The sequence below is a fragment of the Hypanus sabinus genome, unplaced genomic scaffold, assembly GCF_030144855.1.
Source record: "Hypanus sabinus isolate sHypSab1 unplaced genomic scaffold, sHypSab1.hap1 scaffold_126, whole genome shotgun sequence".
Classification (NCBI taxonomy): Eukaryota; Metazoa; Chordata; class Chondrichthyes; order Myliobatiformes; family Dasyatidae; genus Hypanus; species Hypanus sabinus.
Window position 1 is genome coordinate 739,343 of NW_026779325.1, and position 23,116 is coordinate 762,458.

Sequence of the window (23,116 nt, forward strand, 5' to 3'; positions counted from 1 at the left end):
CACTGCTGAAGGATTTAGAGTAGTCAATAAAACATAGATAAATACTTTTCTGAAATTCTCGCGATTTCTCCATTATCCAGCATAGGTTAGCAATTTGGTCTCTGGTACCTCTGCCTCTTCTAAAAGCAGCTTCTATCTGGCAGTTCGTGTTCCATATATTGCTAGGGTCTTGCTTGCATAATCTTTAGCATTACTTTTCTAGCACGTGAATACTTGACATTTCCATTCTTGGATTTTGGGATAAAAACGGATCTTAATCCAGCCTAAAAGTCATTGTTGTTTATATTTTCCCAGATCTGCTGGAAAATTGCATGCAACACTTTTACAGCATCACCTTTTAGAAATTTCAACAATTTTACTGAAATCCTGTCACATCCTGCAGCCTTATTATTGGCAATGTTTTCTATCACCCATTCGACTTCGCTTTCCAGAATGTCTGGCTCTAGATCGATGAGGGAGTCATTGCTAATGTCTTCACTGTTGGATCTTTTTGCAATTCTTCTGTGTGTTCCTGCCAACTCCCTTTGATGCCCTTTGCTTCTGTAAGGTCCTTCCCTTGTTTGTCTTTTCCTATGCTCATTTTACATGAAATGTTCCTATGATATCTCAATTCTTCTGCAACAGATCTCTTCTTTTTTCCAATTCTGTTGGCTTCTTCAGCTTCAATGCATCGCTCCTTTAAGTAAGTTTCCTTATATTTCCTTGCTATCTTCTTGAAATTTGTGTTCAGTTGAAGGTCTTTGTACCAATCTCCATTTACTGTCTGGAATGTTGGAGAGTGAGCAGTGACCTTACAAAAATGTTTTAAATTTGAAGGACAGAGGAACTGAATCATACGTTTTTATTTGTGTAATTCAGGTCATTGCCAGCAGGTGAGGCTTTCTTCCACCCGGACGTCAGACAAGCAAGCGACAATCAACCAAAGTCAGTCAGAGTTAGAATGGACACAGGTATGTTCACTGGGCTCTTTCTCATTAAATCTGTCATCATGGTACACGTGTAGTCAAATCATCAATAATTCAGAGGGATAAACTTGGCCGATAAAAGGGCAGAAAGAAAGTACCATCAAACGGAGTCATTGTTCCAACTGGTAAGGAGTCCATGAGCATTGGAACAATTCACTAGGTCCAGCGCAGGGACCTAACGAGGGGAATGATCGAATCGCTCTGCTCACCACACAGATCTTCACCGGAGTGAAAGGAGAAGGAGCCCCTGAATAAGGTGGGAGTGGGTAACACTCAGATAGGAATACAACAGCGGGCAATGTAACAGTCAAAGGAACAGATAGAATTTCTGTCAGCATTTGGTACGCCCTGATGTGGGAAATGCCTCCGACAGCCAGTGAGAGAAACAGAAGGTGTTTTCTGTTTGGAAGGGCAATGGTGAATTCTCCCCAGATTAACGGGTTGTTGTACAATGGAGGTGAGGGGAGTTCCCGGTGTTTGTTTTCTGTGGCCGAGTTAAAGGACGTTATATTGAGGGAGGACGGGCTGGGGGCAGAAGACAGTGAACAAGAGAAATTGTACACAGGGAATCTGGGGCCGGGGGGGGGGTGGCTACTGAAGCAATGAAATGCTCTTGGCGAATAGGATTAAAGTAAAACAAAATAATAAGTGGAGAGGGCATCGTACAAAATGCTGGAGGAACTCAGCAGGTCAGGAAGCACCTACAGAGAAAAAATAACCTTCAATGTTTCGGGCTGAGAATCTGTAAGTTGATTTCAAAGTCGCCTTGGGTACATAAAATGGAGTCAGCACGAGAGGAGCGTTGTTCTGGCTGAAGGTCTGCGACTGGTAGTGTTCGCAAGGATCACTGTTTCGCCATGCGTCTTGTGTGTGAATCAAATAGGTTAATCATATGATGTACTGGGTGGACTTATTCGTTGATTTACAGAGTTGGAGGAGATGAATAAATTTGGGACTGTTGTTAAAGTGTTCGGCATCCAGTTAGAAATAGGAACAGAGAGTCACCAAGTACAGATAATTCAGGCAAATGTGAGAAGTTGCATTTTGAGAGGTCAAATTCGCGAGCAATGTGCACGGTGAATGTTGGGACTGATAATAAGATTGATGTACTGTCGGGTCCTGTGATGGGTGTGCACAGCTCCCTTAAGGTGGCAACACAATTGGTAGTGTGCTAACGATGAGTTGAGGTATTTGTTAAAGTTAGACTGTAACTGGATACGCGTTGGTTAAGAGACAATTTCAGTATTGTGCGCAAATCGAGAATGATGTGGAGGGTCTGTAGAGGGTGTAGACGAGTTTCACCACAAAAACCTGAGGTAACAGGTCTGTTTAGATGGTAAAGTTTAAAGGGGATTTACGATGCAGGTTTTCCACAGAGAGTGATCGGTGTCTGGAATGAGCTGCCGAGGGTTGGACTGGAAACAGATACTCAGCAGCGTCTGAGAGGCGTTTGAACTCATGAGTAGGCCGGGAACGGGGGACATTGACCGTGTTCCTGAAAATGGGATTGGTTTAAAATGGCATCGTGTCCGCATACGCATGGTACATCTACTATTTTATGTTCTATGACCGACTACAGATCTGAACTCCGCCATCTCCGCCTTCCTGTCAAATTGTGACGATCACCAACTGTTTCGGTTGACGAGATTCTACATGGAGCGACTGGAGCAGGCGATTAAGGAGGGCGTGGAGGGAGTCAGCTTCATGTTAATGGGCGAGGATCACTTCACCGGGCAGGAGTATCACGTAAGTGGAAGGGACATACACTGACTGTATATTCTACTGAATCTATCACAAACCGACAGAACGGGTGTAACGACACCTCTGGGCTGTAAAAATCCTGTACTGCTTGTGGTCAACATCAAGAAAAGAGTTTTCATCTGCGAAAAACCCTGAACTTTTATTAACCAACACAACCTTCTCTCCAGTTTTCTGATCACATTCATTTACAGACAGATTAGGATACAGGCAATGATTGACTGGTGAATTTAGTGATGTGACACTTGACGGACATTGCAAGTGGACAGATAACCACTCAACACCACTCATCACATCATGTTCCCAATGTTCGACCTTAATGGCCACTGACCAGTCTACGTTCTCCTGATGACCCACGGGTTTCCCACAAATCAAATATATAGTGACTTATTTCTCAGCTCATTCTCAGTCTACCTTCAACCCCATCGTCAGTTCAACACTGACTGTCGTCTCTCATTTGAACTGCTGACCCTTTTTTTGATCAATATCCCAACATGCCTCATGGTTCTGTTACCTTCTGTTCCTTGTGACTTCCAATTTGAGTTTGTAATTACCATAGCATATACTGTTAACATGGGAAGTGCAACATTAGTGCCACTGAAAATATTCCAAACATCTACAGCTAACATAGAATTACAAGAAAACAGCTTTCTAATGGTCCCAGTGCTACTGGAGTGCGTTCACCTATTACCACCCAGAATTAATATTAGTGAAGAGCCAGACACCATACTGAACACGACATTCCACGTGAGGCAGCTGATAATTTCAGTCTAAACTTCTTACTCAACATTACCACCGGTCGGCTTTGGTCTGTCACACATACACAATAGTCCTGAGTTTGCTGGCTGCTCCTCACTGCCAGTTTCCAGCTGTTGGCTGGCACTGGACCCCTCGTGGAGCCTGGCAGTGAAGGGTGAAGCTGCTGCGGTTCACCAGGGATTACCCTGGCAAAAATCAACAGTGGCCCGGCCATAGTTTCACCTAGTCATAGTCATCAAACACTACAGTACAGCAACAGGCTCTTCTGCCCATCTAGCCCACACCGACCTATTATCTGCTTAGTCCCATTGATCTGAACCCGGACTGGAGATATCCAAAACTCCCCCATTGAATGAACTTATCCAAACTGATCTTAAATAATCAACTCGAATGTACATCGACTAATTAAGATGGCAGCACGTTCCGCGCTCTTCAGCAACCTCTGAGTGAACAGGTTCCCCTTCATTTTGCCTTTCACCTGTCATCATTACCCTATGATCTCTAATTCCAGTCTCACTCAACCTCAGTAATAAATGCATTTTCGCAATAACTCTCTGTATACCTTTTATAAACTTGCATATCTCTTTCACATCTCTCATGGTCCTCCTACACTCTATGGAATAATGTCCTAGCCTATTCACACTTCCTCTATATCTTAGATCCTCAACTCCTGGTAACAATCTGTATTTTATTCTGCATTTGTTCAATCTTATTGATATCCTTTCAGGAGGTAGATGTACACATTGCTTCAATTTAGCCTCTGAAACATCAACTTCGACATAATATCCCAACGTCTGTATTCAATATTTTGATTTATGAAGCCCCATGTCCAAAAAGCTTTACAACGCCATCTACCTTCGATAACACTTTCAAGAAATTTTGGATCTGTATCACTTTGCAGTATCTCATCACACTTCCTACTCTTGGCATTGGTACCAACGTGGACCAAGACCTGCTCATCCTGCCCTTAAGGAAGTTTCAGTGTCGATACGAGATATCACTGACCTTGGTAACGCACCATCCAAAAATCCTGTTCTCGTAAATAGAATCTCCAGTCTATTCTCCTGATCATTGTATTCCCCGTCAGTGCATCTCAGCACTTCTCATCCCTTCCGAGTCACAAAGCCAAACTCAGAGCCAGAGGCATAATCACCGTGGCTTTCCTCTGCGAGGCCATACCCCGAAACAGAAAGCCGTATCCCTGTTACAAAGAGTTTCCTGTAGTGGCTGCCTGTTCCCTTCCCCCTCCTGACAGTCACCCAGTTCCCTGTGTTCCGGGCCTTGTGTACAGCTCCCTCCCTGTATAGCCTGAGTCAATCTCTCAGCCTCCGGAATGATCCTGAGTTCACCCAGCTCCAGCTCCGATTCCTCAGCACAGTCTGTGTTAAGCTGCAGCTGGATGAAATTCCTGAAGGTGTAGTTATCGGGGACACTGAACGTCTCCCTGTCTTGCCGCATCCTGTAGGAAGAGCATCCCACTATCCTGCCTGGCTTTCCCACTGTTCTATCCGTGAAAAAGAGAAGGGAAATATTACCCAAGATCAACCCAAGCCTCCGCCTCTCCTCAATGAACCCTCTCTGACACAAAGCATCAATAACCTACTCTATCTCTGGCTCACTCACACTATGACTGCTCTGTTTAAACCTTGCCAAGTGGATAAGTACCCCGCAATCTGTGGCGTTCAGAAAGTCATCATTGGCCATGCTAACTTCTTTTAATTTCTTTTTCCTGCTGCGAACAATTGCTGTCAGTGATCTGTGACGAGCAGAATGTGCTGGGTCTGTCCATGTTCAGGGTAGATTTGAACCCATCCCTCCGTTCCTCAATATATTCCCCATTGTTCATTACAGAGCGTGACTGAGCTCGCGAAGAAGGGAAACCGAGCGGGCGCTTCCAAACTCCTCCTGGATCTGGTGATGGAGAGAGGCTCCGGGGCCCGGAAGGTGATGTGGGAATCCTTTGTGAAACTGCACCACCATTTACCGAAGCTGAGCAGAATATTGAATGAAATACGGGAGCGAGGTACGGTGTACAATACACTGTGTGTTACAGATGTAAATGCTGATGAGTTTACAGTATTACACAGAACAGACTTCATGCAGGTAAATCTGTTTGAACAGGTGACGGCCAGTTCGCCTACATGGACACTGAGCGGGATTTCTCTGAAGTGCCCAAACATCTGAAAGGTAAGTGATGGAACGGAAATCTGAAAGTCTGTATTTCACACTGAGAGTCTGAATACGTCTCTGTAGAGGCCTGTTTAGAGATTGTCAGTCTGGGAGACAGGTTTTTGTTGTTATTTCACACTGAGAGCCTGAATACGTCTCTTTAGAGGCCTGTTTAGAGACTGTCAGTCTGGGAGACAGGTTTTTGTTGTTATTTCACACTGAGAGTCTGAATACGTCTCTTTAGAGGCCTGTTTAGAGACGGTCAGAGTCTGGGAGACAGGTTTTTGTTGTTATTTCACTCTGAGAGTCTGAATACGTATCTTTAGAGGCCTGTTTAGAGACTGTCAGAGTCTGGGAGACAGTTTTTGTTGTTATTTCACACTGAGAGTCTGAATACATCTCTTTAGAGGCCTGTTTAGAGACTGTCAGAGTCTGGGAGACAGGTTTTTCTTGTTATTTCACACTGAGAGTCTGAATATGTGTCTGTAGAGGCCTGTTTAGAGACTGTCAGAGTCTGGGAGACAGGTTTTGTTGTTATTTCACACTGAGAGTTTGAATACATCTCTTTAGAGGCCTGTTTAGAGACTGTCAGAGTCTGGGAGACAGGTTTTTGTTGTTATTTCACTCTGAGAGTCTGAATACGTGTCTGTAGAGGCCTGTTTAGAGACTGTCAGAGTCTGGGAGACAGGTTTTTGTTGTTATTTCACTCTGAGAGTCTGAATACGTGTCTTTAGAGGCCTGTTTAGAGACTGTCAGAGTCTGGGAGACAGGTTTTTGTTGTTATTTCACTCTGAGAGTCTGAATACATCTCTTTAGAGGCCTGTTTAGTGACTGTTAGAGTCTGAGAGACAGGTTTTGTTGCTGTGGCTGGAGGACACGAAGCAATTTGCATTTGTCACAACACCTTTTCTGTGGGGCCGAGTATCTGGAGATTTGACAAAACTGAAGCCAAACCATTCCAATTGGAACATCCAACTCCAGCAAGGGAAATCTCGCACCTCTGATCCAAAGTGGAGCCGAGATTTGTTGTTATTCCTCCATACGAACATGACATGGGAGCAGAATTCGGCCATTCAGCCATTCAGTCTGCTCCGCCATTCCATCATGGCTGATCCCCGATTCCACGCAACACCATACACCTGCCTTCTCGCCATATCCTTTGATGCCCTGACCGATCAGGAACTTCTGCCTTCATTACATCCATGGACTCGGCCTCCACTGCAGTCTGAGCCAGAGCCTTACAGACAGTCATTATTCTCTGGCTCAAAGAGTCCTCCTTACCTGTTGTAAAGGATCGCCCCTCAATTTTGAGGCCCTGGCCCCTAGTTCTGGATGCACCTGCCACAGGAAACATCCTTTCCACATCCACCCTATCTGGTCCTTTCAACATTCTGCAGGTTTAAAAGAGATTCCCTTGCATTCCTTAATATTCCAGTGAGTACAGGCCCAAAGTTGCCAAAACACACCCCATATGTTAACTCCTTCATTCCCGGAATCATCCTCCTGAATCTCCTCGGGACTCTCTCTAATGACCACACATCTTTTCAGAGGTACTGAAAAGCTGTTGACAACACACCTGCAGTGCAGCCTGACTATACAGTCTTGTAAAGGCTCAGCATTTATATTCGATTCTCTTTTTTGCCACCTTTACCACAGACTCGACCTTTAAACTAATCTTCTGTGAGTTTTGCTCGAGGCTCCGATGTCCCTCTGAAGTCGCTCTGCACCTCTGATTCTTGGAACTTCTTCCTATTTAGTTAATAGTCCGCTCCTTTCACCAAAATGCATTATCATACATTTCCAACACTGTATTCAATCTGCCACATTTAGCCCATTTTTCTAATATGTCTCAGTCCTGTTGCAATCGCACTACCGACCCCTCCACCTATCTTTGTATCATCCGCAAACTTTGCCACAAATACATACATTCAATCATCTAAATCATTGATAAACAATCTGAAAGTCAGCGGTCCCAATACTGATCCGTGCGGAACACCACCGGACACTGGCAGCCAACCAGAAAAGGCCCCTTTTATTCCCACTCGCTGTCTGCTGCCTGTCAGCAATTCCGCTGCACAAACCAGTATCTCTCCTGTGACGCCATAGATTTTATCTGGTTAAGGAGACTCATGTGTGGCAGCTTATCAAATGCCTTCTGAAAATCCAAGTAAATGGCATCCACTGACTGCTTTGTCCACCCTGCTTCTTACTTCCAGGATGAATTCCAACAGAAACCATGCTAACTTATATTGTCATTAGTCTCCAAGTCCATCGAAACCTCAAACTTAATAAGAGACTCCAACTCTTTCCCAGTCGCTGAGGTTTGGCTAACTGGCCTATAATTTCCCTTCTTTTGTCTTCCTCCCTTCTTAAAGAGTAGAGTGACAATAGCAATCTTCCAGTCCTCCGGGACCATGCCAGAATCAAGTGATTCTTCAAAGATCATGACCAATCCATCCGTCATCCCTTCAGCGACCTCTCTCAGATCTCTGGGACGTAGTCCATCTGGCCCAGGTGACTTTGCACCTTAAGAGTTGCCGAGATGTTTTTCTTTTGTAATAGCAATGGCACTCACTCCTACTGCCTGTCACTCGCAGACCACTTCATGCTGCTAGCGTCTGGAACAGTGAAGATATATGCAGAGTGCACATTCTCCAGTGTTCCAGCATGGACTCTCACCTCTCTTTTAATCTTTATATAACTGAAAAAAGTGTTTATTATCCTGCTTTATATTATTGGCTTTTCTGCTCTCATATTTCATCTTTTCCTGCCTCTGTAATTCGCTTTATTCCATTGCGATACTGATACTGTAAGTTATGCCTCTCCCTCTCAATCTGTATTATGAATTCACTCATATTATGATCACTATCTCTTAATGGTTCTTTTACATTAAGCTCCCTCATCAGATCAGGGCTATTACACAACACCCAATCAAAGACGTCGTCTCAAGCACAAGCTGCTCTGAAACCCTATCTCGTGGGAATTCAATAAATTCCCTCTCTTGCAATCTGATTCCTGACGTTTGTTTGATTTTCTTATTCCCCGTGCACATTGAAGTCCTTCATTACAACTGCGTCATTGGCTTTAACACATGCCTTTTCCAACTCAACTTTGCAATCTCAACCCCACACATTCGCTATTTTCAGGCCAATATAGGATCCCCATAAAGCTTTTTTTTAAACTCTTACAGTTTCCTACCTCCACGCACAAAGCTTCAACATTCTCTAACCCTATGTCACCTCTTTCTGCAGATGTGATTCCACCTCGAACCAGCACAGCCACATCACCAACGCCTATGCCTTCCTGCCTGTCCTTTCGATAAGACGTAAATCTTCTAACGTTAAGCTCCCAGCTATGGTCTTCTTTCAGCCACGACTCAGTGATGCCCACGACATCATACCGACCAATCTCTAATTGCACCAAAAGTTCGTCCACCTTATTCTGAATATTGAGTGCATTTAAATATAATGCGTTTAGTCCTGCATCTCCACCCTTTTGAATGTTGTCGATGTGGTACAATTTAACAGTTTGCTCCGTCTGTATTTGAACCCAGTCATTGGCTTGTCCACCCTAACATTCATGTTAAACCCATCATCTACTTGTAAAACTGCTGGTTCATCCACAGCTTTATCATCCTAGTTCCAGTCCCCCTGCCATTTCAGGTTAAAACACCTAACAGCCCCAGTAAATCTGCCCGTAAGAATATTGATCCTTATCGGATTAACGTGCAACCCGTGCCTTTTGTACAGGTCCTACCTACCCCGGAAGTGGTCCCAATTATCCAGAAACCTGAATTCCTGCCCCCTGCTCCAAATGCTCTGCCACACATTTTTCTGCCACCTCATTCTATTCCTATTGCCACTGTCGGGTGGTACAGGCAGCAATCCTGAGATCACTACTTTTGAGTTCCTGCTCCTCAGCTTTTTTCCTAACCCCCTGTGTTCTGTTTTCCAGACCTCCTCCCTTTTCTCTTCCCTACGTTGTTGTTACCAATGTTTGTCACAACTTCTGGCTGCTCAGCCTCCCTTCTCAAGATATTCTGGACGCGTCCAGAAACATTTCAGACAATGGCACCTGAGAGGCAAAGTACCATCGGTGTCCACAGAATCGCCTGCCTGTCCTCCTGACTTTAGAGTTCCCCATTACCGCTGCCATCCTCTTCAGCTTCCTGCTCTTCCGCACATCATCGGGGAATTGCCTGGGTTCATGTACCAGCTCCTCGGAGAATTAGAGACTGTAGACCAGTGCGGGGTGTGTCACATCGTGACAAGCTCAGCCTGGAAAAGGAAACTGAAATTATGTTCCTTTTCTGTGGCTCAGTACTGACAGTTTAATCCTAAAGGAGTGTCAAGAACATGGGTTCCATTGTGAGAGAAGTAAAAGTCAGTAGAGCAAGTAAATGCCCCCCCCCCCACTGTTACCCTCTGTAGGGTTGCACAGTTCAGCAGAAGCTGAGCAGTGAAAGCAGTGAAACCACCCGCTCCACACAACACTCTCCTCTCCCGAATCACGTGTGCACTTGTTGCTCGCTGGAACACCGGGGAATCTGCAAACTACCAACAGAGGGGAGAGTGGATACAGCGGATCTGAATCAGATCAGAAATGTTTCTGGGCCGTTGTTCAGTTTCAGACACTTTAATCTCTGATCTCCGAATTTCACCCAAACAATGTCTTTCACAAGAATTTTTTTATTTAAAGAAAATATGTTGCATGCTCCATGTTCATCAGGTCAGGCATTGACAACCTATTTCTGTCTGTCCTAAGATGTTCGAAGGAAACACATGGAGACTCTGCGGACACAAACTGAAACACTGAGAGTGAACACGATCCTGATGAGGGAGAAGGTGAAGGTTTTCCAGCTGGTTGATAGATACGCTGAGCTCACGGTCATTTCTACTGTTCGAGATCGGACACTGGTGGAACATGAGCTCCTGGCAAGAGGCAGAGAACACGAGGAGTGGAGAGAAAAAGGTCTCCGTGGTAAGCTAGAAAAAATCCGGACTGATCAGTTATTCAAGAGGAGTTTTGTTCAGAAATTGAAAAGATCTATCTTTAGAAACAAATCAGGGATGTCCGCAGCAGTGGCCGGAGTCCCAGGGATCGGGAAAACAACAATGGTACAAAAGATTGTTTACGACTGGGCCGAGAGGAAGATATACCAACAATTCCAGTTTGTCTTCAGTTTCAAATTCCGGGATTTAAACACCATTAACTGCAGAATAAACCTGAAGGAACTGATTCTGGATCAGTATCCTTACTTTGGGAATATCCTGAGAGAGGTCTGGAAGAACCCAGAGGGATTGCTGTTTATATTTGATGGTTTGGATGAATTCAAACACAGAATCGATTTTGCTGACAGTCGGAGAGATACAGAACCCAAGCACCAGTGTCCAGATCCCGAGTGGTGGTGCGAAGTGTCTGACATTGTGTACAGTTTAATCCAGGGCAAGCTGCTCCCAGGGTGTTCAGTGCTGGTGACCACCCGCCCCACTGCGTTACATTTATTGGAAAAGGCCGATATCAGTGTCTGGGCTGAAATCCTGGGATTTGTTGGTGAGGAACGGAAGGAATATTTTATCAGGTATTTTGAAGATCAGACGGTGGCCGAAGCTGTTTTCAATTATGTGAAGGAGAATGAGATCCTGTACACCATGAGCTACAACCCCTCCTACTGCTGGATCCTCGCTCTGGCACTGGGCCCCTTCTTCACACAAAGAGTCAGGGACCCACAGCGAGTTCCCAAGACCATCACCCAACTGTACTCCTACTATATTTACAACATCCTGAAAAACCATGGTCGTGAGATTGAGAACCCCCGTGATGTGTTACTCAGGGTTGGTCAGATGGCCTTCAGAGGAGTGTCCGAGAGGAAGATTGTGTTTACAGATGGAGATTTGAGCAAGTACAATCTGCAGCCTTCCCAGTTCCTGTCTGGGTTCCTGATGGAGCTTTTGGAGAGAGAGGATTCTGCCCAAAGCGTGGTCTACACATTCCCACACCTCACCATCCAAGAGTTTGTAGCTGCAGTCGCACAATTCCTGAATCCACATTCCGGGGATATCCTGAAATTCCTCACTGAAGCCCACAACACAACAGATGGGCGATTTGAGGTATTTCTCCGTTTTGTTGCTGGTCTCTCCTCCCCAATGACAGCTCGGGGCCTGGAGGAGTTTCTGGGTCCATTTCCTCATCAAACAACCTGCCGGGTGATTGACTGGGTGACGGAGGAGGTTAAACGCCAGAGTGGAAACACTTGGAGTGAAGCTGGTAAAAGGAGCCTCCTGAACACATTGCACTACCTGTTTGAGTCTCAGAATCGTGGACTGGCTCAGGCCGCTCTGGGATCTGTGGAAAAACTTTCATTCCGTGGAATGACACTGACCCCGATGGACTGCGCGGTCCTGTCTCATGTCATCGGACTCTGTGATGCAATAAAACACCTCGACCTGCAGGACTGCCACATTCAGTGTGAAGGAATCCAGCAGCTGGGACCCGGGCTGCACAAGTGCCAGGAGTTGAGGTAACTTGGTTTGTCTCTCACTCCGAACTGTGAAACTGTTCCATTATCTTGTTTCAATGTAAAGGGATTTCGGTAAATTTGTAGTAAATCAGATTGTGAAGAATTGTGACAAATGCCCAGGGGATCAGTCAGTAATTCCCCAAGGACGGGAGGGTTATGTGGATCCTTGTGAAGGGATGTTGGAGACTTCATCAGATCAGTGAACAATGACCATTGGTTTAATGGTAGTAAATCACAGGAATGACCGTGTTTCTCGCTGCCTGTGACACGTCCCTTGACAATGTTCCTTCTCACTGTTACTGACACCCAGACCAACACTGACTGCAGCAGGTGGGTCAGAGATTCACACCCCCTTCCCGTTGAGGGACAAGAGACCGTCAGCAGACTGTCCCAGTGAGAAGGAAAGAAATACCATTGTGAGATTGTCCTCCCCTGCCCTTCCCCGTGTGTGACTTTGCTCACTTCCAGATACGCAAAGAGCGAGGGCGCATCTCCTCTGGGCCTCTGTTCAGACACAACACACACGTACAAAAAATTGTCTGCGTCCTCTCGTCTTGTAGGATTATCGTTTACACTTGGAATCCTCCTGTGGGACCTCTCATTCCAATCTCCCTTCCATTCTTTGGAATATAGCCACCATCCCCATTCCTCCTGTGGGCTCTCTATTACTCTTTCCTCATCCACCTGTGGGATGTCTTTTCCAAACCCCCCACCCTTCCTGTGAGATCTCTCCTCCCCATTCCTCTTCCTCCTGTGAGATCTCTCTTCCCTATCCCCTTCCTTCTATGCATTTCTCTTTCCCATCCCTTCCTGCTGTTGGAACTCTCTTCCCCATACCCTTTCCTCCTGTGGGATCTCTCCTCCCCATCCCCCATCCACCTGTGGGATCTCTCTTCCCCATCCCCCTTCCTCCTGTGGGATCTCCTCACCCCATCCCCCATCCACCTGTGGGATCTCTCTTCCCCATCTCCCTTTCCTCCTGTGGGATCTCTCTTCCCCATCCCCCATCCACCTGTGGGATCTCTCTTCCCCATCTCCCTTTCACCTCTGAGATCACTCTTCCCCATCCCCCTTCCTTCTATGGATTTCTCTTCCCCATCCCCCTTCCTCCTGTGGGATCTCTTTCCCCCATCGACTTCTTCCTGTCGGATCTCTCTTTGGCATGCCCCATTGTCCTGTGGAAATTCTCTTCCCCGACCCCCTTCCTCCTGTGGGAACTCTCTCCCACATCCCTCCTCCTTCTGGCCGATCTCTCAACCCCTTCCCCCTTCATCCTGTTTAATCTCTCTCTATATACCCCTTCCTCCTGTGGGATCTCTTTTCCCATGCCTCATCCTGCTGTGGGATCTCTCTTCCACACTCCCATGCCGCCTGTGGGATCTCCCTTCCCCATCCCCTTTTTCCTGTGGGATCTCTTCCTCCTTTGGGATATCTCTCCCCCATCCCCCTTCCTCCTTTGGGATCTCTCTTCCCCATCCCCATTCCCCTTTCACCTGTGGGAACTCTCCTCCCCATAGAATCATAAAATCATAGAACACTACAGCACAGAAAACAAGCCATTCGGTCCTTCTAGTCTGTACCAAAACCTTATTCCGCTAGTCCCATTGACCTGCACCCAGTCCATAACCCTCCAGTCCTCTCCCATCCATGTATCTATCCAATTTATTCTTAAAGCTGAAGAGTGAGTCCATATTTTCCTCATCAGATGGCAGCTCGTTCCACACTCTCACCACCCTCTGAGTGAAGAAGTTCCTCCTAATGCTCCCCCTAAACCTTTCCCCTTTCACGCTGAAGCCATGTCTTCTCATATTTATCTCTCCTAATCTATGTGGAAAGAGCCTATTCGCATTTACCCCGTCTATACACTCATAATTTTGTAAACCTCTATCAAATCTCCCCTCATTCTTCTATGATCCAAGGAATAAAGTCCTAACCTGCTCAATCCTTCCTTGTAACTCAACTCCTGAAGACCTGGCAACATCCTAGTAAATCTTCTCTGCACTTGTTCAACCTTACTGATCTCCTTCCTGTAGTTAGGTGATCAGAACTGCACACAATACTCCAAATTTGGCCTCACCAATGTCTTAGACAACCTCACCATAATATTCCAACTCCTATACTCATTACTTTGATTTATGAATGCCAGGGTGGCAAAAGCCTTTTTTACAACACTGTCCACCTGTGAAGCCACTTTCAGGGAATTATGTATCTGAATCCCCGGATCCCTCTGTTCCTCCGCACTCTTCAGTGCCCTACCGTTTATCGTGTATGTCGTACCTTGATTTGTACTTCCAAAATGGAACACCTCACACTTGTCTGCATTAAATTCCACCTGCCATTTTCTGGCCCATTCTTCCAGTTGGTCCAGATCCCTCTGGAAGCTTTGAAAGCCTTCCTCGCTGTCCACAACGCCTCTAACTTAGTGTCATCCGCAAACCTGCAGATCCAATTTATCACATTATCATCTAGATCATTGATACAGACTACAAACAACAATGGTCCCAGCACAGATCCCTGAGACACACCACTAGTCACAGGCCTCCAGTCTGAGAAACAATCATCCACTACCACTCTCTGTCTTCTCCCACACAGCCAATTCGAATCCAGTTTACAACCTCTCCATGGATACCTAGTGACTGGATGTTTAGAAATAACCTCTTATGTGGGACCTTGTCAAAGGCCTTACAAAAGTGAATGTAGACAACATCCACAGCCTTTCCTTCATATGCATTCTTGGTAACCTCCTCGAAAAACACTACAGGATTCATTAAAAATGATCTACCACACACAAATTCATGCTGACTATCTTTAATCAGCCCTTGGCTGTCCGAATCCTTGTATATCCGATCTCTCAGAACAACTTCTGATAATATACCTATTACTGATGTCAGGCTCACTGGGCTGTCCCGTCTACGCACAGCTGTGATATTCCCCTGACAGGTAATGTCACTTCTCATCCTTTCATCCCTCCCCCCATCACGTCTGAAACAATGGAAACCCGGAACATGAAGCTGCCAGTCCTGCCCCTCCTGCAAACCAAGTCTTACTAATAGCAATAATGTCGATATCATCGTGCCAATCCACGATCTAAACTCATCTGCCTTACCTGCAATACTCCTTGCATTGAAATAGATGCACCTGAGAACATTTCTATCACATACAAACCATTGATATCTGTCTATACAAGCAGTCCTCGCATGACCCTTATCCTCCACCACCTCACTATCTGCTCTAACACTCTGGTTCCCCTCCCCCTGCAACCTTGTTTAAAACCCCGGGAGCAGAACTTGCTAACCTACCGACAAGGATGTTAGTCCCCTCCAGTTCAGGTGCAAACTGTCCAATTCGAACTGGTCCCACCTCCCCTGGAAGAAAGCCCAATTGTCCAGAAACATGAGCCCCTCCCTCATGCACCATCCCCTCAGCCACGTATTTAGCTGCATTATCTTCCTATTTCTAGCCTCACTAGCACGTGTCATGGGCAGCAATCCTCCTGTGAGATCTCGCTTTCCCATCCCCCTTTCATCCTCTGGGATTTCTGTTCCCACTCCCCCTTCCTTCCAACTGTTGGATCTCCCCTCAGAATCCACCTTCCTCCCGTGGATCCCTCATCCCCATTCCCCTTCCTCCTGTGGGATCTCTCTTCCACATCCCTCATCCTGCTGTAGGATATCTCTTCCAAATCCCCATTCCTCCTGTGGGATTTATACTCTCCACCCTTTTATTCCTATGTGATCTCTCATCCCCATCCCATTTCCTATTGTGGGATCACTCCTCCCCGTCCCCCTTCCTCCTGTGGGATCTCTCTTCCGCGTCCTCCTTCCTCCTGGCCGATCTCTCAAGCCCTTCCCCCTTCATCCTGTTTAATGCCTCTCTCTCCGCTCCCCTTCCTCCCTTGGGATCTCCCTTCCCCATCCCCTTCTTCCTGTGGGATCCCCTCCCCATCCCCTCTCCTCCAGTGGTATCCCTTCCCATCCCCCTTCCTCCTGTGGGATCTTTCTACCCCATCCCCCTGTGTGTTCTCTCTTCCCCATCCCCCTTCCTCCGGTGGGATCACTTTTCCCCTTCCCCTTTCTTCCTATGGGATGTCTCTTCCCCATCCCCCTTCCCCCTGCGAGTTCTCTCTACCCGTTCCCACATCCCCCTGTGGGTTATCACTTCCCCATCTCCCTCCTGTGTGATCTCTGCTCCCCATCCCCCTTCCTCCTGTGAGGTCTCTCTTCCCCATCCCCTTTCCTCCTGTGGGATCTCTCTTCCCCATCCCCTTTCCTCCTGTGGGATATCCCTTCCCCATCTCCCTTCCTCCTGTGGGAGCTCTCTTCCCATTCGTCCTTCTGCCTGAGTGAACTCTCCTCCCCACACCCCTTCATAGAATCATAAAATCATAAAACACCAGTGCACAGAAAACAAGCCATTCGGCCCTTCTGCTTTGTGCCGAATCTCTATTCCGCTTGTCCCATTGACCTGTACCCAGTCCATAACCTTCCAGTCCTCTCCCAACCATACATTTATCCAATTTATTTTTAACACTTAAGAGTGATTCTGCATTTTCTACATCAGATGGCAGCTTGTTCCACACTCTCACTACTCTCTCAGTGAAGAATTTCCCCCTAAACCTTTCCCCTTTCACTCTGAACCAAGTCCTCCTGTAATTTATCTCTCCTAATCTATGTGAAAGAGACTATTTGCATTTGCCCTGACTATACCCCTCAGAGTTTTGTAAACCTCTTTGAAATCTCCCCGCATTCTTCTATGCTCCAAGGAATAAAGTCCTAACCTGTTCAATCTTTCCTTGTAACTCAACTCCTGAAGACCGGGCAACATCCTAGTAAATCTTCTCTGCACTTGTTCAACCTTACTGATATCCTTCCTATAGTTCAGTGACCAGAACTGCACACAATACTCCATATTTGGCCTTACCAATGTCCTGTACAACCTCACCATAACATTCCAACTCCTATACTCAACTTTGATTTATGAATGCCAGGATGCCAAAAGCCTTCTTTACAACCCTGTCTACCTGTGACGCCACTTTCTGGGAATTATGTATCTGAATTCCCAGGTCCCTTTGTTCCTCCGCACTCCTCAGTGCCCTACCATTTACTGTGTATGTCATACCTTGATTTGTCCTTCCAAAATGCAACACCTCACACTTGTCTGCATTAAAGTGGTGAATAGTGGTGTGCCTCAGGGATCTGTACTGGGTCCAATCTTGTTTGTCATATACATTAATGATCTGGATGATGGGGTGGTAAATTGGATTAGTAAGTATGCAGATAATACTAAGATAGGTGACATTGTGGATAATGAAGGTTTTCAAAGCTTGTTGTTCAGAGATTTAGGCCACTTAGAAGAGTGGGCTGAAAGATGGCAGATGGAGTTTAATGCTGATATGTGTGAGGTGATACATTTTGGTAGGAGTAATCCAAAAATGACATATATGGTAAATGGTAGGGCACTGAGGAATGCAGCAGAACAGAGTGATCAAGGGATAATGGTGCAGCGTTCCCTGAAGGTGGAATCTAATGTGGATAGGGTGCTGAAGAAAGCTTTTGGTATACTGGCCTTTATAAACCAGAGCATTGAGTATAGGAGATGGGATGTAATGTTAAAATTGTACAAGGCATTGGTGAGCCCAAATTTGGAGTATTGTGTACTGTTCTGGCCACTGAATTATAGGAAAGATGTCAACAAAATAGAGAGAGTACAGAGTAAATTTACTAGAATGTTACCTGGGTTTCAGCACTTAATGAAAAGCTAGGTCTTTATTCTTTGGAGCATAGAAGGTTGAGGGGGGACTTGATAGAGGTATTTACAATTATGAGGGGGATAGATAGAGCTGACGTGGGTAGTCTTTTTTCCATTGAGAATAGGGGAGATTCGAACAAGAGGGAATGAGTTGAGAGTGAAAGGGCGAAAGTTTAGGGGTAACACAAGGGAGAACTTCTTTACTCAGAGAGTAGTAGCTGTGTGGAACGAGCTTCCAGTAGAAGTGGTAAAGGCGGGTTTGATTTTGTCATTTAAAAAAAAATTGGATAGGTATATGGACAGGAAAGGAATGAGGGTTATGGGCTGAGTGCGGGTAGGTGGGATTAGGTGAGAATAAGCATTCGGCACAGACCAGAAAGGCCGAGATGGCCTGCTTCCCTGCTCTAATCGTTATCTGGTTATATGTCATATGTTATAAATTCCATCTGCCATTTTCTGGCCCATTTTTCCAGTTGGTCCACATCCCTCTGCAAGCTTTGAAAGCCTTCCTCGCTGTCCACAACGCCTCTATCTTAGTGTCATCAGCAAACCTGCTGATCCAATTTATCACATTATCATCCAGATCATTGATTTCGACAACAAAGAACAATGGTCCCAGCACAGATCCCTGAGACACACCACTAGTCACAGGCCTCCAGTCTGAGAAGCAATCATCCACTACCACTCTCTGTCTTCTCCCACACAGACAATTTGAATCCAGTTTACAATCTCTCCATGGATACCTCGTGTCTGAACCTTCTGAACTAACCTTTTATGTGGGACCTTGTCAAAGGCCTTACTAAAGTCCATGTAGACAACATCCACAGCCTTTCCTTCATATGTATTCTTGGTAACAACCTCGACAAACACTACAAGATTCATTAAACATGATCTAACATGAAAGCCATGTTGACTATCTTTTATCAGCCCTTGGCTGTCCAAATCCTTGCATATCCGAACTCTCAGAACACCTTCTGATAAATTACCTGTTATGGATGTCAGGTTCACTGGCCTGCAATGACCTGGTGTACTTTTGGAGCCTTTTTCAAACAACGGAACAACATGAGCTACCCTCCAATCCTACGGCACCGCACCCCTGTCTGAGGACATTTTAAATATTTCTGCCAGGGCCCCTGCAATTTCTACACCAGTCTCTCTCAAGGTCCGAGGGAATATCATGGCAGTTCCGGGGGATTAATCTACCTTTATTCACTGTAAGGCAGCAAGCAGCTTCTCCTCTTTAATCTCTATATGTTCCATGACACTACTGGTTGTTTCCCTTAATTCCATATCCGCTATGCCAGTTTCCTGAGTAAACACTGACGCAAAAAAACTGTTTAAGATCTCCCCCATCTCGTGAGGCTCCACACAGAGACGACCACTCTGATCTTCTAGGGGACCAATTTTGTCCTTTACTATCATTTTACTCTTAATATACTTGTAGAAACCCTTCGGGTTTACCTTCACATTATCCGCCAAAGCAACCTCATGTCTTCTTTTTGCCTTCCTGATTTCCTTCTTTAGTATTTGCTTACATTTTCTATACTCTTCAAGTACCTCATTTGTTCCTTGTTTCCTATAGCTGCTAAACACCTACTTAAGCAGATCGCCAATATCCCTTGAAAACCAAGGTTCCCTCTGCCTGTTAACTTTGCCTTTAATCCTGGCAGGAACATGCAAACTCTGCACTCTCAAAATTTCACCCTTGAAGGCGTTCCACTTACTGAACACATCCTTGCCAGAAAACAACTTATCCCAATCCACTCTTCCCAGATCCTCTCTCATTTCCACAAAATTGGCCCTTCTCCAATTCAGAACCTTAACTGGCGGACCAGTCCTATCCTTATCCATAATTATCTTGAAACTAATGACATCATGGTCACTGGACCCAAAATGTTCACCTACACATACTTCTGTCACCTGACCTGTCTGGTTACTTAATAGGAGATCAGGTACTGCACCCTCTCTCGTTGATACCTCAATATATTGATTTAGAAAACTTTCCTGACACATTTGACAAACTCCACGCCATCTAACCCTTTCTCAGAATGGGAGGCCCCGTCAATATGTGGAAAGTTAAAATCCCCTACAATTACGACTTTCTGTTTCTTACATCGGTGTGCTACCTCTCTACAGATTTGCTCCTCGAATTCTCTCTAACTACTGGGCGGTCTATAATACAACCCTATTAGTGTGCTCACACCTTTCCCGTTCCTCAGCTCCACCCATATGGCCTCTGTAGACGAGCCCTGCGGGCTCTCCCGTCTACGCACAGCTGTGATATTTTCCCTGACTGGTAATGGCACTCCTCTCCCTTTCATCCCTCCCCCTATCACATCTGAAACAATGGAAACCCGGAACATGAAGCTGCCAGTCCTGACCCTCCTGCAAACCAAGTCTTACTAATAGCAATAATGTCGATATCATCGTGCCAATCCACGATCTAAACTCATCTGCCTTATCTGCAATACTCCTTGCATTGAAATAGATGCACCTGAGAACATTTCTATCACATACAAACCATTGATATCTGTCTATAGAAGCAGTCCTCGCATGACCCTTATCCTCCACCACCTCACTATCTGCTCTAACACTCTGTTCCCACTCCCCCTTCCTTCCAACTATTGGATCTCTCCTCAGCATCCCCCAACCTCCAGTATGATCTTGCTTCCCCACCCACTTCCTCCTGTCTCGTCTCTCGTCCCCATGCCCCATCATCCTATGGGATCTCTATTCCCCATTCCAATTCCTTCTGTGGGATTTCTCTCCCCCATCCCCCTTCCTCCTGTGGGATCTCTCATCCCCATCCCCCTTCCTCTGGTGGTATCTCTCTCTCCCATCCCCCTTCCTGCTGTGGGATCTCTCTTCCCCATCCCCCTTCCTCCTGTGGGATCTCTCTTCCCCATCCCCCTTCCTCCTGTGGGATCTCTTCCCCAACCCCCTTCCTCCTGTGGGATCTCTCTTCCCCATCCCCCTTCCTCCTCTGGGATCTCTTCCCCAACCCCCTACCTCCTGTGGGATCTCTCTTCCCCATCCCTTTAGCTTGGGTGGGTCTATTTCGCTGTGTCCCATTGACATTTCTGCATTTCGGTCAGAAACACTTTTCTCTCCATCAGGGAATGGGACAGTATATGTGGGGTTTAGAGGGTCACACTGACAGACGAAATTACCGACATTCGGTAAATACCCTGGAGCTGGGCAGTGAGGGACATTGACAGTGATGGGAACTCCGATCAGTGATTTACTGGACAGTTTAATGTTTCCTGAAATATCCGAGTGAGAGAAATTCCCCCAGACCCACGGTTTGAATCACTTTGTTTATCAATCTGTCTGTTTGCGTTTAGATTTGGGCGGAATGACCTGGGAGATTCAGGAGTGAAACTGGTGTCTGCGGCTCTGAGGAACCCGGAGTGTAAAATACAGATACTGTGGTAAGTACCAGACTGTGGGAGATTGTGTTTACAGTCACTGGGTGTCTGACACTGAGAATGAATGTGATCAGTTGACACATAGAAAACATACAGGACAATAAAGGCCCTTCGGCCCACAAAGCTGTGCTGAACATGTTTCTACCTTAGAATTACCTCGGTTTTACCCATAGTGCTCTATATTTCTAAGCTACATGTAACCATCCTGGAGTTTAAAGTTTTCGCCTCCAGCAGCCCATTCTTAAAACTATGCCCTCTCGTGCTAGCCATTTCAGCCCTGGGGAAAAGACCGACTATCTACACGATCAATGCCTCTCATTATCTTGTACACCTCTATCAAATCACCTCTCATCCTCCGTCACTCCAAGAGAAAAGGCCGAGTTCACTCAAACTGTTCTCATAAGGCATGCTCCCCAATCCAGGCAACATCCTTGTAAATCTCCTCTGCACCCTGTCTATGGTTTCCACATCCTTCCTGTAGTGATTGCTACCCCATTCCTCTTCTACCTGTGGGATCTTTCTTCCACATCCCCCTTCCTCCTGTGGGATCTCTCTTCCACATCCCCCTTCCTCCTGTGGGATCTCTCCTCCCCATCCCCCTTCCTCCAGTGGGATCTCTCTTCCCAATCCCCTTCCTCCTGTGGGATCTCTCTTCCCCATCCCCCTTCCTCCTGTGGGATCTCTCTTCCCCATCCCCCTTCCTCCTGTGCGATCTCTCCTCCCCATTCCCCTTCCTCCTGTGGGATCTCTCTTCCCCATCACCCTTCCACCTGAGGGATCTCTCCTCCCCATCCCCCTTCCAAAAGTAGGATCTCTCGTCCCCATCCCCCTTCCTCCTGTGGGATCTCTCCTCCCCATCCCCCTTTCTCCTGTGGGATCTCTCTTCACCATCCCCCTTCCTCCTGTGGGATCTCTCTTCCGCATCACACTTCCTGCTGTGGGATCTCTCTTCCCCATCCCCATTCCTCCTGTGGGACCTCTCCTCCCCATCCCCCTTCCTCCTGTGGGGTCTCCCCTCCCCGTCCACCTTCCTCCTGTGGGATCTCCCGTCCCCGTCCACCTTCCTCCTGTGGGGTCTCCCCTCCCCGTCCACCTTCCTCCTGTGGGTTCTCCCCTCCCCGTCCACCTTCCTCCTGTGGGATCTCCCGTCCCCGTCCACCTTCCGCCTGTGGGATCTCCCCTCCCCGTCCACCTTCCCCCTGTGGGATCTCCCCTCCCCGTCCCCCTTCCCCCGTGGGGTCTCTCGGACCCGTCCCCCTTCCCCTTGTGGGGTCTCTCTTCCCCGTCCCCCTACCACCTGTGGGATCTCTCCTCCCGGTCCACCTTCCTCCTGTGGGATCTCTTCCCCGTCCCCCTTCCTCCTGGGAGATCTCTCCTCCCCATCCCCCTTCCTCCTGAAGGATCTCTCCTCCCCGTCCCCCTTCCTCCTGTGTGGTCTCTCCTCCCCGTCCCCCTTCCTCCTGTGGGGTCTCTCCTCCCCTTCCCCCTACCACCTGTGGGGTGTCTCCACCCCGTCCCCCTTCCTCCTGTGGGATCTCTCCTCCCCGTCCCCCTTCCTCCTGAGGGATATCTCCTCCCCGTCCCCCTTCCTCCTGAGGGATCTCTCCTCCCCGTCCCCCTTCCTCCTGTGGGATCTCCCCTCCCCGTCCCCCTTCCTCCTGTGGGATCTCCTCCCCGTTCCCCTTCCTCCTGTGGGTTCTCTCCTCCCCGTCCCCCTTGCTGCTGTGGGATCTCTCTTCCCCATCCCCTTCCTCCTGTGGGATCTCTCT

The 23,116-nt window shown here is 47.0% G+C and overlaps 1 protein-coding gene across 3 annotated transcripts in view; it reads left to right on the top strand.

Moving 5' to 3' along the window:
* Positions 1-23,116, top strand: part of LOC132386689 (NACHT, LRR and PYD domains-containing protein 3-like) — a 47,210-nt gene that overhangs the window by 19,083 nt on the left and 5,011 nt on the right. For 2 of the 3 annotated variants that reach the window (XM_059959034.1, XM_059959036.1), the window contains 6 exons: positions 859-950; positions 2,545-2,711; positions 5,334-5,505; positions 5,604-5,669; positions 10,416-12,171; positions 21,264-21,350. In XM_059959034.1, the coding sequence (XP_059815017.1) occupies positions 941-950; positions 2,545-2,711; positions 5,334-5,505; positions 5,604-5,669; positions 10,416-12,171; positions 21,264-21,350 (2,258 nt within the window). In that variant the 5' untranslated portion in view covers positions 859-940. Of the gene's footprint in view, positions 1-576; positions 951-2,544; positions 2,712-5,333; positions 5,506-5,603; positions 5,670-10,415; positions 12,172-21,263; positions 21,351-23,116 lie in introns of those variants that run through there. The other variant, XM_059959035.1, reaches the window with a different exon arrangement.